Here is a 14,845-nt window from a genome sequence, read left to right on the forward strand (position 1 = left end):
TGTGCCATAAGTTTTTTCTTTGAGTGTGTATGTCCGTGTGGCACTGTGTGCAGTGTTTGTACATGCCTATGCCCATATGTGCATGTACTACAGTGGAGAGAGTGTTAGAAGATCTGGTTCAAATCCCAGATTCTGTCACTTCCTAAATGACTTTGAACAAGTCCCTTGACCTCTGTGGGTTTCTGTTTTATCAGAATAATGAGAGGGTTGGCCTGGATACTCTCTAAGATTAGTTCCAAGTCCCATGAAGTATGCAGGGAAAGCTCCCTGTGTCTGTCCCTGTCAGGGATGTGCACACTTGTGTGTCTGCATGCTCATCTGTGGAGGTGCAGAAAGACAGACGTGTGCCTTTAGGAGCTGGGGGGAGGGGTCACAGTACGGGAAGGGCACGGAGTTCTCCCTCCAGTATGGTAAGGTTTGGGTTTGGGAGAAGTTGCTAAATGTGTATATGTGTGGGAAGGGGGAGTAGGGCTTGCCTGAGTGTGAGCCCATGAACACAGAGGGAGAATTGATCTGAGTAAGTATGAGAGAGAGAGAGAGAGAGAGAGAGAGAGTGTGAGAGTGTGTGTGTGTGTGTGTGTGTGTGTGTGTGTAGGAAGAGGCATTCTCTTCAGAGCCTACTTCTTTCTGTGGTTTTCGTCTCCATAGATACACTTCCTGTGGCAAAGAAAAGAGGTAGTGAGTGCTGTTTCAGGATGTGAGGGATTCGGAACAGAGCCGCCCCGCGCCTGCCGCGCTCCCCCTTTTGGCTGTGCCAGCTACCCCTCCAGGGACCCATGGTCTCTGCCCTCATCGTCGGGGCCCTGTGACAGGAGGGATGCCAGGAAAAGCCAAGCACCTGGGCGTCCCCAACGGGCGCATGGTGAGTGACCACATGGCCTCTGGGGCCAGCAGCCTGTGGGAGGGAAGGTCTGAGACACACCCAGGGAGGGACCCGGAGCCTGGGACAAGAGGACCAAGCTGAGCCACTTGGCCCAGGGATTCAGGACCAGCAGAAACAGTGCCGGGTTTCTGTTTAGGGTCTGAGAAGCTAATAGACGGCAGTGGCTGGCAAGAAGGTTGGCATCCCTTCTCGGAGAGCTCAGAACAACTCCTTCTGTAATGACTGGCACAGTTCAGTATCGATGTTTAGCCCAGGAACCATGAGCCCTGGATGCCTGGGGATCTGGGGGGAGACAGCCACAGCCCTTCTCTCTCTCCCTCTCTCCTCCCCATCAGTGGGTACCCCTGGGTGAGTGGGCACAGGGCTTTACCTCCCTCCCATCCCTTCAGCGGGAGTGCCCCTCAATATTATCATCACAGGTCAGGGCACCATCCAGGATGCCTCCCTGTCCCCTGAACACCCCTTAAAGTGTTATCTTGTTACCCTCACAACACTGCTGTACCCTCACCTCAAATGCCACCCTGCCTAAATGCCCAAGATGCCATCTTGTCTCTGATACCTGATGTTCATTCCTCTCCTCCCCCTTTGTTATCAGGAGCTGCCTGCCTGGCTGCCATGCGCACCAGGAGCCCTGGTGCCCCCCGCCCACCTCACCATAGCACCAGGGGAAAGGTACCTCCTCCCTCTCCTCTCTCTAGGCTCCTATAAGGAAGACAGGGAAGGGCTTGGGAGAGAACAGAAGTCTGAGAACCCTGACAAGTCACCGTCCTAAACTAACTGCTTCCTTCCTGGGTCTTCCCATGGGTCCCATGAACTCCATTCAGTGACTTATCTCTCTGTCCTGCTCCATTGATCCTCCAGGGTTGGGGCTGGATGGCATGAACTCATGCAAATGTGCTAAGACTGCTTAGCATGGTATATTGTATGAAGTTTTGTGTCTGTATACCCAGCACTAAAAAGGTAGGAGGTGCTTAATAAACGCTTGTTAGATTGGATTCTATTGGACCAGATTGGTGAGCAATAGATTTGAAGTCAAGAGATGGGTCTAAATCTGCTTCTGCTACTTATTAACTTTGTTATCTAAATATCTCTGGGCTTCAGTTTCTTCCTTTGTAGAATGCGACAATTAGACTCCATGATCTAAGCATAGAGTTAGGTGTCAGAAGGAGTTAAGTCACTATTCTGCTACTGGTTACCTGTGTGACCTTTAATTAGTCATTGCCCTCAGTTTACTCATCTGTAAAATGTAGGAATTTGGGGATAGGGTTGGATTAATAATAATAATTGCAAACATTTCTTTTAGGTTTTAACATAAGTTAACTCACTTGATCCCTTTTGGGTAATCTCTAAGCTTCCTTCTAGCTCTGCTTACAAATTCAGAGCTACCAAGAATGAAAAGACCACTGGTTCTGGAGTCAGAGGGCCTGGGTTCAAATCTCATCTCTGATACTTAACCATGTGACTTTGGTCAAGTCATTTAATTTCCCCAGGCCTCAATTTGTTGTTGTTGTTATTCAATCATTTTCAGTCACGTGTGACTATTTGTGATCACATTTGGGGTTTTCTTGGCAAAAATACTGGATTGGTTTGCCGTTTCCTTCTCCAATTCATTTTACAGATGAGGAAACTAAGGCAAACAGGATGAAATGGTTTGCCCAGGGTCACACAGTCAGTAAGTGTCTGCGGACACATTTGAACTCAGGGAGTTGAGTCTTTCCTGACTCCAGGCCTGGTGCTCTGTCTACTGTGCTACCTAACTGCCCCTCAGTTTGCTCATCTGTAAAATGAGAGATCTGGACTAGATGAACTCTTAGTCCTTTCCAGGTCTAGACCGAGGGTCCTCTAGGGACAATGTCCTAACGACAGGCAGCTATGAGAGATGTGTTTGTAGAACACTGGGGGAGGGGAGTAGCTCTGTAAGTCTGGGGCAGCCAAGCCGGAGGACAAGAGAGGAGGCAGAAGGGGCTGCCCACAGGCCTAGTGGGGTGGGGGGGGTTGGTGCAGCTCTTTCCTTATTCCTAGCTTCACCAGGAGGCAGGTCATAGACACAATGTCCCCTTAGCAGGAACATTTCACCATGGTCAGGTGCCTATGCCTGCGTGATGCCTTCAACTATTCTCTCCCCTCAATCTGGCCTCATCTTATTCCTGGCCTCGATTTTTCCATCTGCCAAATGGGGCTAAAAAGAATCAGCAAGAGCAGAAACAGGCACTGGAAAATCTGTTCCAGAGAATTACTCAAATGATTGACTTGAGAGTGGAATTAGTCTCCTAGGCCAGTTTCTCATCATCTGCCCTGATTCCTCCTTGGGGAGGAAGGATACCTTCTCAAACCCGGCGTTGCTCAGTTGGAAACAGAGCTGCCCATTCTTCACACTCCCAACTCCCACACAACCCCCTCCACCTTGACCCCATTGTTTAGCCCCTAAATCAGCACCAACTAGCAGGAATCTCAGCTCCTGAGGACCACACTTGGAATGAAGAAGGAAGGAGCCGTGCGTCCACCTCCACCAGCCTTCAGCCCCTTAGATAGAGAACAGCTTAGTGAGCCCCATCCTGACCCCGTGCCCCTGATTCAGAATCCCTTCTGAGGAGCTGCAACCTTGACTCTAGCACTAACCTTTCATCCCTGCTCTCCTCTCTCCCCATTCTAGGTTAGGTGTGGGGAGAAACTTCTGAGTTAGATATTGTAGGAGGGCTCCCTGAGTGACATGTTTGGGGGGTGGGGGAAGGGGTTGGAATGTGACAGAGAGCACTGGTACTATACCTCCAAAACCTAACTGAACCCACCTCTATCCTTCCCCAACTTCTAAACAAACTTTCAAAGTTCACTAATGAAGCCAAGCATCCCTTCCCCCCGCCCCCCAACAGCCATCCAACACTAGAAGAAGCAGAACGCTCTGGGTTCAGATAGATTTGTTCCTGCAGAATGTCAGCACCTGGTGTAACAGTAGGGATGGGAGCTGGCAGCTGGGGCAGTGCCTGGCACATTCCAGCAAGCAGGATGAGTCAAGGAAGTCAGCAAGGACTCCGGTAGACCACCCTTTGCTTGGGGGCCTGAGGAGAGAAGAGAGAAGGGGGAGAATCATCCTTACCTGGGGAGGCCGTGGATGCATGGATATGTTTAAGAACAAAGTGAACCAGCTTGTTACTAAGGGTTAGATCCAGGTGAGCATTAGAGCCAAAGAAGGGTGGGGGTGGAAGGGGCCTTGGAAAACAGAGCACAAGGTGGCAGGGCTAGAAAGGAGGGGCCTTAGAATTCGGAGCATAGAATGTCAGAGCTGGAAAGGAGGGGCCTGAGAACTTAGAGCATAGAATGTCAGGGCTAGAAGGAAGAGGCCTTAGAACACAGAGCATGGAATAGCAGAGCTAGAAAGGAGGGGCCTTAGAAGTCACAGCATAGAATAGCAGAGCTGGACGGGATCTTAGAACACAGAGCATAGAAGGTCAGAGCTAGAAGGGAGGGGCCTTAGAACTCAGAGCATAGAAGGTCAGGGCTAGAAGGGAGGGGCCTTAGAACACAGAGCATAGAATGTCAGAGCTAGAAGGGAGGGGCCTTAGAACTCAGAGCATAGAATGTCAGAGCTAGAAGGGAGGGGCCTTAGAACTCAGAGCATAGAATGTCAGAGCTAGAAGGGAGGGGCCTTAGAACTCAGAGCATAGAATGTCAGGGCTAGAAGGGAGGGGCCTTAAATCACGTAGTGCTCAGGTGCATGCTGGAGCTGCAGCTGGGGAGAGCCAATTGTTAAATTTTCATTGTGAACTTTTACACCTCCTAAATTGGCAAATGGCCCAGATCAGAACTTGAGTTATTTTCTTGTTGATTGTCTAGACTAAGAAAGTGATGTAGACAATGATAATAATGCAGATTAAACTTTAAAATGTGTCCTCACACCCAGCCCCCACAGCAGTTGTTAAACATTTACCAGCCCACTCCTGATGGCACCCAATCCTCTGATTTTATAGGTGAAGGGAATGAGATCCAAAGAGAGCAATGACTTGCCCAAGGTCATCCAACTAGTAAATGACCATGCTGAAATCTGGACTCCAACACTGCCTCTCCTATCAAGTACTATATGGAGGTCAGAGGCCAGAAAAATGAGCTTCCTCTGTCTCTAGCTCTCTCCTTTCCTCTGCCACTTCTGTATGACTTTGGGCAGGTTACTTAACTGCTCTGTGCCTCAGTTTCTTCGTTTGTAATAGATAAACTCACAGGTCCCTTCTAGCTCTAAATCTATGATCCTAAGATTCTCTGATCCCACTATCTCATCATCCCGGTCCTAGGCTTTCTCTGCTGGTGTCACATCCCTCCCTCTGCCCTTGCCCCATCCGTGTCCTAGTCCCAGCCCCTGCCCCTGCCCCTGCTCCCTCGGCCTTTTGAATGTCCTCCACTTCTTGGGCCTTTCAGCTTGAGATGAGTAGGAGAAAGGATGCTGAAGCAATGTCCCTCCCTACCCAGAATCAGGGCACAGGGCTCATCAGGGAGTCACTTGGGTCCATAGCTTTAGGGTCCAGGCAATCAGACTAGACCATAAGTAAGCATGGACTCAAGTGAAAGGAAACCAACTTTCACTAAAGAAAACTGGGCAATGGGCATTAAGCCTCCTCTAAGGTCTTTTAGTTTGGGGAGAGGATTAGAGAAGGGGTCCTCAGAGAGGGGTAGGTGGCTTCTTGACTCGGGTGGGGTCTTCCTCTGTGTCAGGGCATCCTCTTGCAAAGTGAGGAAGACCTCTTTAATATGTCTCTCTCTACCCCAGTTACCCCCTCCTACACACACACATACCCTGGAACTCCCTCCCTGGGCTCTGGAGAGCCCTGGTTCACCCCTTTTAAGCCACAGCTCCTCAAAACAACTGTGTAGTTATAGCCCCCAAAAAAGCTACTACATCATACATAACACGTCTCTCTACCCCTAGAAGAGACCTGCTAAAACAGGCCCTCTTCCTTTCCTGTGCTCACTGTGCTGTACTTTATGCTCTGTCTAGGCCACATGGCTCTCACAAGCTGCACACAGATCGTGTACCCTGTATACATGGCCCATGCCCCCTGCACAAAGTGGGCATGCTATGTAACACACCCTGCACTCTCGCTGCACCCAGTACAGACACACATATTCCACACCTGTATGCACAGCACAGCCCACACACAGTGAATGCACTGAACACCTTGTACACATGCCACAACCTACGACATGCACCTCTTAACTCTCTGATCACTGCTCAAGCCTTATCCTGTATAATCTGGACATTCTGTACACAATACGCTGCTCCCATTATATGTCATATACAATGCACACTTCCCCACCCTCCACTGTAGACACTAGATATTTCTTGTATACCTTAGGTATTCTGTATAACCCATACATTACACACCCTGTGTATACTTCACAGTCCTTAAGCCCAGAAGCAATTAGGGGACTCAGATGATAGAGTGCTGGCATAGGAGTCAGGAAGACCTGAGTTTGAATACTGCCTAAGATACTTACTTGCTGTGGGACCTTGGACAAGTCACTTAACCTCTGTCAGTCTCCTTTTACCCATCTGCAAATTTAGAGAATCCACCCCAATTGTTCATATGGACTATTTGTGCCTGACCTGTGGTAGAACATTCCGAGCTCGTATTGGTCTGATCAGTCACAGTTGGACACTTTATAACTTAACTCTAACATAGTGATGTCATTTTGGTTCTCTTCAAGAATGAACAGCAACCAACCCACCAACCCATCTGTGAAATGGGGAGAGTCATAGCTTTTGCCTCATGGGGTTGCTGTGGTGATCAAACAAGATAATGCAAGTGAAGCACTTTGCAAATCTTAAAGTACCACATTAATTCTAGCTATCATCATTATTAAACACTGTATGTCCTCCACACATGCCCAACTTTCACACGCATTGCGCAGTCCATGTGTACTATGTATGTGACCAAAGCTAGCTCAAGACATATTTGTACTCTGGTCAGGATTTCCAAACTTCCATCCCCAAAAGAGTTTAAATGCAGTTTCGCCACCTCTTTAAAAAAGCAGGTCTGCTATTGTCTATCCAGAAATGTGAACCTCTAGTCCAACACTTATGAAAAATAAATGCCTAAGAGCCCTGTGGATTTTTCTAGCTGTCAATGTGTCTTTTTAAAAAAGTCATGGCAAAGAGTTTTCCTAGTGCCACCCTCCCCCCTTTGTGCTCCCAGAGAATGCTGATCCTGGCTGGCCCTGGCTCTGCACATTGCAATTGCTGCATTGGGCAGGGAAGGGTGACCCACCTATCTTACACAGGAGGAAACTGAGGCCCGGGCCTAAGGTCATTCATAGTAATAGTGATGGCACCTTCTGGGGTCAACTGCATGGTCCCTGCAGTCCAAGATTATGTTTCTGATGGGATCACCCAGGAGTAGTTTAGGGAAGCCCTGGCAATACTTCCTAACATTCCACTCATTCTTTGTTACTGATTCTACGCCTGCCATCCATAAATTTAACAACATCTGTCTTGAACTTATCTCTCTTCTTGTTTTTCTTCTTGTTGTTCAGTTATTTCAGTCATGTCTGACTCTTCATGATCCCATTTGGGGTTTTCTTGGGAGAGATATAGGAGAGGTTTGCCATTTCCTTCTCCAGCTCATTTTGCAATGAAGAAACTAAGGCAAACAGGGTTCAGGGATTTGCCCAGGGTCACACAGCTGGTAAGTGCTTAAGGCCAGATTTGAACTTGGGAAGATGAGTCTTCCTGACTCCAGGCCTGGCACTTTACACACTGTGCTACCTAGATGCCCCTCTCTTTTCTTGCTGTACCCTATTAGTCTGGGAATAATAAGTTACATGAGTTTACTAACAGGTTAACTACCACAGACTTTTACTCATCTTAAACCTGCTTTTCTCAAGGTTCCAGGGGTGAGGGTGGTGAGGGTGCAAGCAGGGCCTTAATGACTTGGATTTACTATAAGCAGTGTTGTCATCTTTCACCTTTTACATAAGGAGCCAATGTGATCCAGTGGAAAGATCTCTAAATTCAGAGGCAGAGGACCTAGGTTTGTGTCCTGGCTCTGTCACTTAAATTTTTTTAAAATTATTTTGTTTATTTTTAGTTTTCAACATTCACTTTTATAAGATTTTGAGTTCTAAACTTTTCCCCTCCCTCCCTTCCCCCTTCCCAAGACAACACGCAACCTGATATAGGCCAGGCGTGCACAATCATATTAAACGTATTTCTACATCAGTCATGTTGTCTGGCACTTAAATCTACTGTGTAACATTAGGCAACTTACTTCCTCTCTCTGGGCCTCCTTTTCTGCATGGGTAAAATGACCGTCACTTGACCTTGCCATCCTTGCAAGCCCTCGTCCCATGTACCCTCTCCCTTTCACACACAAATACCTAGAAAAAGCTGCCTGTAATCTGTTTGAATTCCCCTCCCATCACTGATTTCTCCATCCTTTGCAGTCTGACTTCCAACCTCATTACTTAACTGAAAGTGCTCCTTCCAAAGTTATCGTTGAGCTCTTACTTGCCAAATCCAGTGGCCTTTCCTCAGTGCTCATCTTTCATGACCTTTGTTGTGTTTGACACCGTTGGTCCCCATCTCCTGGACACACTCTCCGCTCCGGGTTTTTGTGACCTTACTCCCTCCTGGTTCTCTTCCTACCTGTCTGACTGCTCTGTCTGAGTCCCTCTGTGGGATCATCATGAATGTCCTGAGCCCTAAGTGTGGGTGTACCTCAAAGTTCTGTCCTGGGTCCTCTTCTCTCCATACTTCTCACATAGCAACCTCATCATCTCTCATAAAAGGCAGCTAGGTGGTGTGGTGCAGGGGGGGCAGAGCACTGAACCTGGTATCAGGAAGACCTGAGTTCAAATCTGACCTCAGACACTTCCTAGCTGTGTGACCCTGGGTAAGTCACTCATCTCTCTTGGCCTCAGTTTCCTCGGCTGTAAAACGGGGGTAATCTATTGGACATCTCAAACCGGATGTCGGGGGTAGACATCTCACACTCAACACATCTAAGCCAGAACTGTTATCTTTCCCCAAACACCCGTGCATTTTCTACACTTCGTCACCCAAGCTTGCAACCTGGGGGGTATCCTCCGCTCCTCGCCTCCCCCCACTCCGCACATCCCGTCGGCTGCCCAGTCGTGCTGATTCCAACGCGACAACGTCGCTCGTGGATCTCCCCTCCTCTCCACTTGCACCGTCACCTCCCCCCAGTTCATGTCTTCATCGTCTCTCGTCCGCGTTATTGAAATAGCTTCCTAATTGAAGTCTCTCCGCTCTCCTGTCCGTTCTCCACACAATCAGAACGCTATTACTCAAGCATCGATCTGACTGTGTCCCTCTCCTTGCTCGGTTAACTCCAGAAGCTCTGCCACCAAACGCAAGCTTCTCTGCTCTTCGTTCAAAGACCTTTCCAACCTGGCTCCAGCCCATCTTTTCAGGCTTATTACACAACGCACTCTTTGGGCCTGTCCTTCTTGTCTTTCACTTGACAGATTCCACCTGCCTTCTGTATACCTTGCTACTGGTTGTTCCCCATTTCTTAAATTTCTCTTCACTTTTACCTCTTAGAATCCCATAGCTTTCTTCAAAGCTAAGTCCCAGGGCCACCTCCTACATGAAGCCTTCCCTGCTCCCCAAACTATTAGTACCACTTGGCAATAGTCTTTAATTTGTATATCTTTTTATGTATTTATATACAAATGTGTACATTGTATTTTCCATGATTGAATTCAAGCTTCTTGAGGGCAGGGACCATTTCATTTTTATCTTTGTGTCCCCAGCACCCAGCACATGGTGGGTACTCTCTCTCCTCATCTCGGCCTCTTGGCTTCAAGTCTCAGCTAAAATCCCAGCTCCAAAGGAAGTCTTTCTCAATCCCTCTTAATTCTAGTGCTTTCTCTCTGTTGATCATTTCCAACTTATCCTGTACATGGTTTGTTTGTACGTAGTTCCTTGCATGTTGTCTCTTCCCCTGGAATGTGAGCTCCTTGACTCAAGGAGCTGTATTTTACCTTTCTTTGTTTACCCAGTTCTTAGCACAGTGCCTAGCACTGGTGCTTAATTAAAATTATTGCCTGACTGCTTAAATAATGCTTATTAATTGCTGGTTAAAATGTGGACATTCAATGATCTATCTGTTAGGTTGTTTCTAGTGTTGATGTTCTGTGATTTCTTTCATGATTTTATAGATCTTCTCTGACCCTTTCAGCCTCATTTCCAAAATGAAGAGATTTCATCTTTTCAGTTTGTCCTCATGCTACCCTGAATGTCAGTGGCATCTAAAACCAAACTTGTTACTTAGGAAACAGTTTCCTAAAGATAGCCTCCCAGTCATAGACCCAGAGTGACGGCTCACAGACACCATCTCGAGATGACAGTCCCAGAGTCACAGCCCACAGAGGCAGTCACTGTCACTCTTCCCAATATACAGAGCCTCAGTCCCAGGTCCACAGAGCTGGCTCCACAATCTAAGTCCTACCACATCCAGCACATGTGTGCTTTAGGGATCAGGCTGCAATTCCCTCACAGTCCAAGGTCACGGCTTCTTTTTCTAGGCACATTGGGACTTTCCTGTATGTCCCAGTGATCACTGACATTTACCCCTACTAATCTCCGCTCCCCACCTTGTTCAAAATTGCACACTCCTAGGATGTTGAAAGGGTCATAGGATCCTAGATTGGAAGCCGAAGGGCACATTGGAATTAGTCTAGTTCAACTCACTCATTTTATAAATAAGGCAACTGAGGCCCAGAGAGATCAAACAACTTGTCTAAGATTCCATAGAGAATAAATAGAAGAGTTGGGATTTAAACCCAGGCCTTCTCACTCTTTCCACCACCTTAAACTCATAAGATGGAATGGTGCCAAGATGGAGTTGGCACTGGCTTTTCCTGGGTCAGGCATCCAGGGAGTCTATAAGCACCAGTAGGGAGTTTCTGGATATGTATGAGGTAGTAAAGGTCAGACTGGGGAGGACCTTTAATGCCAGTTAATGAGTTTAGACTACAATCATGAGACAGTGGAGCCCTCTAGGAAGCCTCCATAGGTCATCACTGAGAGTTTCACTCCAAAAAATTGTTGCCACCAGTTTGCTATCTATGCCCTAGGGATCCAGGATTCTTGTAGAGCTTACCTCGGATAGGAAAGAACTATCATTCTCTGCTCATGAATATGGGGAAACTGAGGCCCAGCTGTGTATGGAGGCGGGATAAGAGTGGGAGAAGGGTCCTGGAGCTACAAACCTTCCAACCTAAATGTCTCTACTGACTCTTCCTTCCCCTTTCTCTCTGTGCACATTTCTCCTCCCACTGGGCAGGGTAGAGGAAGGTCTCTTCAGCCCTTACTTCCCCTACAATGGGAGGCAATAGAAGGCAGCTCCTGAGGTCTTGGAGATAGAGGGACAAGTATATTGTTGGGAGTGCATCTTTAAGGGAAGATGACTTGGGAAGTTCAAAGTCAGTGGAGCACTGGGCTTGCTAATTCATTATGTTCCTTTTATAATCTTTGTGCCCATCCCTCCTTCCTACCCATCTGCATTGCTACCTTCTACTTTCCTTACCTCCACCTTATCCCAATTTTTATCCAATTCAATTTGACGAATATTAATTGTCTGCATTGGTAGAGGGAGTTTCTCATCTGGGATCCTCTATAACAATGTAATCACAGCCTATGATTTAAAAGCAAAAAACAAACATGGCTCATTTCAAAGTGCTTTAATGTTTACAATGGACTTTCCTCACAGCTACCCTGGGAGACATGTGGTCCCTGCTTTATTCTTTTAAATATCATTTAATAGTATTTTTATCACCATTTAACAGAGCATAAAACTGAGGCTCAGAGAGTTATGTGCCTTGCTCAGGGTCTCATGGCCAGTAAGGGGCAGACCTGAGATTCAAAGGGTGGTTCTGCTATTCCAGTCTAGCACTCTTTCATCTATCCATTACAATGGTAGACATGTTAAACTGGCTGTGCTGGGGGGATGTCCATTCAGGTGGAGAGATTCAATAGGAAGATGGAATTTTGGGATTGGAGCTCAGGAGAGGGGCTGGAGATAGGGGGAAAGATCTGAGGAGTCCTCCAGCTAACAGTTGACATCCAAAGGTCAGAGGAAAGACCTATGATTAGAGGTCAACAAGAATGGAAGCCAGTGAATGAGACACAGGAATGGTCAGAAAGATAGGAGGAAAGTCAAGACAGCGAGGTGCAGGGGCCCCCAAACTTTTGGTAGTGAGGAGCCATTTCTTTTGAACAAAAGTCTTGAGTCTTGTGAGCAGAGTGGGGATGGAAGAGGTTAATGGGAGACCACAATGGTCAGGTCTGGGATTAGGGAAAGGTCAGAACAAGAGACAGTTGTTATGAGCTTTGGGCTTTTTCAACAGGATGTAGGTGTGGCTGAGAGAAGTCACTGTGGGTGGGGAACCTATCCTGAGATCCATCTAGTTTGTCTTCCACTCAAGAATTTAGGGATTCCTGGAACTTGAGTGTAGCTGAAGACAGGAGAGAGTGCATTTGGATGAATATCAATATCAGATGCTACAGAGAGGTCAAGGAAGAACAAGACGAGTCAAGTGTGTTCGCATATCCATTTCCATCTCTCCCCATCCATTCCCCACTTCTTTCATCAATGACCAGGCATTCAGTGGTTTTGTACCCTGGATATACTGTCTAAATGGGCATAGTGGATAGTGGTGTAATGGACAGAGCACTAACCCTGGAGTCAGGATGACCTTTGTTCAAATGTGGCTCAGACACTTACTAGCTGTGGGATCCTGGGCAAGTCATTTAACCCTGTTTGCCTCAGTTTCCTCATCTGTAAAATGAACTGGAGAAAGAAATGGCAAACCTCTCCAGTATGTCTGCCAAGAAAATCCCAAATGGGGTCACAAAGAGTCAGACACAACTGAACAGTGACAACAAACACTGACTATCCTGAGATTCTGGAAGTAGGGACAGGTTCTACCCACCTCTCCTAAGCCTGGGCCCTTCTCCAGCTCTTCCCTCTTCTCTCTTGCAGGTCCTGGCTGTCTCTGATGGAGGTGAGTTGGAGGAAGGGACCCAGCCTGGGTCCTGGTTAAAGGATTAAGAGGAGGGGCCCAGATCCCACGTTTGGGTTAGGGAGGAGAGAACATCATGCTTGTGTCTGACTTTCCTTCAGGAGCATTGGATCTGTGTGAGGGCCTTATTGTGTGGGGGGGGGTGGTGGTGGTGGCGGTGGTGTGTGTGTGTGTGTGTGTGTGTGTGTGTGTGTGTGTGTAAAATCAGGGGCATGGCTGAGGGGGAAATTAGAGGTCTGGCTGGGGGAAGTAGGGAATAATGAATGTTTATTGAATGAATGCACATATGATGGGGGGCTTCTGGGCTCAATGCATCCTGCAGTTGATTTGTTTCTCTCCCATCCTCCTCCTCCATCCCCCCAGAGCTGAGCAGTGTGGTGGGGCCAGAGGAAGCTGGGGAGGGCCGGGGAAGCACCCTCAGTGTCCACAGTCTGCCCAGTGGCCCCAGCAGTCCCTTCACCTCTGAGGAACAGCCTGTGGCCAGCTGGGCACTGTCTTTTGAGAGGCTGCTGCAGGACCCGCTGGGTCTTGCCTACTTCACGGTGAGTGCCCAGGTTGGGGCAAGTGAGCAGGGGCGTGGCTGTGGTGGCCACTTCCCTTTCTCTGTCTCTCTATGTTCCTTTATCTCGGACCTTGTCTTTGTTTCTAGGAGTTCTTGAAGAAGGAGTTCAGTGCGGAAAATCTGTCCTTCTGGAAAGCTTGTGAGCAATTCCAGCAGATTCCAGCCAGTGACACCCAACAGGTTGGACGCTGGGGGTCCTGGGGACTAGGAGTGATGAGCGTGGAGGGAGAGGGGCGAGGGGCAAGATAGAGGTGCAGGGCAGCTGGGTCGGTCGCTCCTGCGAACGGCCCTGCCACCTCTACTCTGCCACTCCAGTTGACTCAGGAAGCTCGATGCATCTATGAAGAGTTCCTGTCTAGTCAGGCTCTGAGCCCTGTGAATATTGACCGGCAGGCCTGGCTCGGGGAGGAGGTGCTGGCCACCCCCAACCCCGACATGTTCCGGGTCCAGCAGCTGCAGGTATGGGGTTAAGGAGAGCCCTCCCCTTCCCTCTCTCCCTCAGCTTTTTTTCTTCCCTCTTCTCCTTTTCCCTAATCTGCTTGGTGATCCCGAACAAGAAAGCTCTCTTTTGGGGGACTTCTGTTTGCCTTTTCTATAACGTGAGAGGGTTGGACCAGAGCAGGAGTTCTACACTTTTGTGTGTGTGTCATGGCGGTCTAATGAAACCTATGCACCTCTTAGAATAATGTTTTTAAATAATTAAAGGAAAGGCCAAATTTCATTTAGAGATTAGTGAAAATAAAGATGTAATTTTTTTCCCATCCAATTTCATTGACCTTGGAAATCTATCTGTAGACTTTGTAGGGGTCCATAAATCCCAGATTAAGAAGCCCTGGACTGGATGATTGCAGGGGTGGGCACCATCAATGGAACCAGCCTTTCCCCAAGGGTCCTTGGGCTCCCTTGGCCTGTCGGGGGTCCGTGGACCCCCAGGTTCAGAATCTCTGCACTCTATAATCCCTAAGTTGCCTCCAAGCCTTGGATCCCATGCTGCGCCCTCCCCCTCACCCCTCTCTTCTTCTCTTCCCTTTACACTGCTCCTCTTTGTTCTTTCCCTCCTCCCCTCAGATCTTCAACCTCATGAAGTTTGACAGCTATGCTCGATTTGTCAAGAGTCCGATGTACCGGGAGTGTCTCCTGGCAGAAGCAGAAGGGAGGCCCTTGTGTGAGCCAGGCACCTCGGACCCTGGCAGCCCCAATACCACATTCCGGAAGGTGCCCACTGGGGCGGGAGGGTCTGGGTGCTGAGAATGAATCCCCACTGCCATCCATATGCCCAGAGCTGAGCCCCGATCTGTCACACACACACGCGCGCGCGCGCACACACACACACACACACACACACACACACACACACACACACACAC

At 48.3% G+C, this 14,845-nt stretch overlaps 1 protein-coding gene across 1 annotated transcript; it reads left to right on the top strand.

Moving 5' to 3' along the window:
* Nucleotides 1-675: 675 nt before the first annotated feature.
* Nucleotides 676-14,726, top strand: LOC114032888 (regulator of G-protein signaling 14-like). The gene is made up of 6 exons (XM_027848361.1): nt 676-862; nt 12,877-12,898; nt 13,280-13,458; nt 13,566-13,658; nt 13,794-13,937; nt 14,547-14,726. Exons 1-6 carry the CDS (start codon nt 818-820, stop codon nt 14,724-14,726), a joined length of 663 nt encoding a protein of 220 aa, XP_027704162.1. The 5' UTR covers nt 676-817.
* Nucleotides 14,727-14,845: the final 119 nt, after the last annotated feature.

The sequence above is a fragment of the Vombatus ursinus genome, unplaced genomic scaffold (assembly GCF_900497805.2).
Source record: "Vombatus ursinus unplaced genomic scaffold, bare-nosed wombat genome assembly UNPS02005772.1, whole genome shotgun sequence".
NCBI classification, from domain to species: domain Eukaryota; kingdom Metazoa; phylum Chordata; class Mammalia; order Diprotodontia; family Vombatidae; genus Vombatus; species Vombatus ursinus.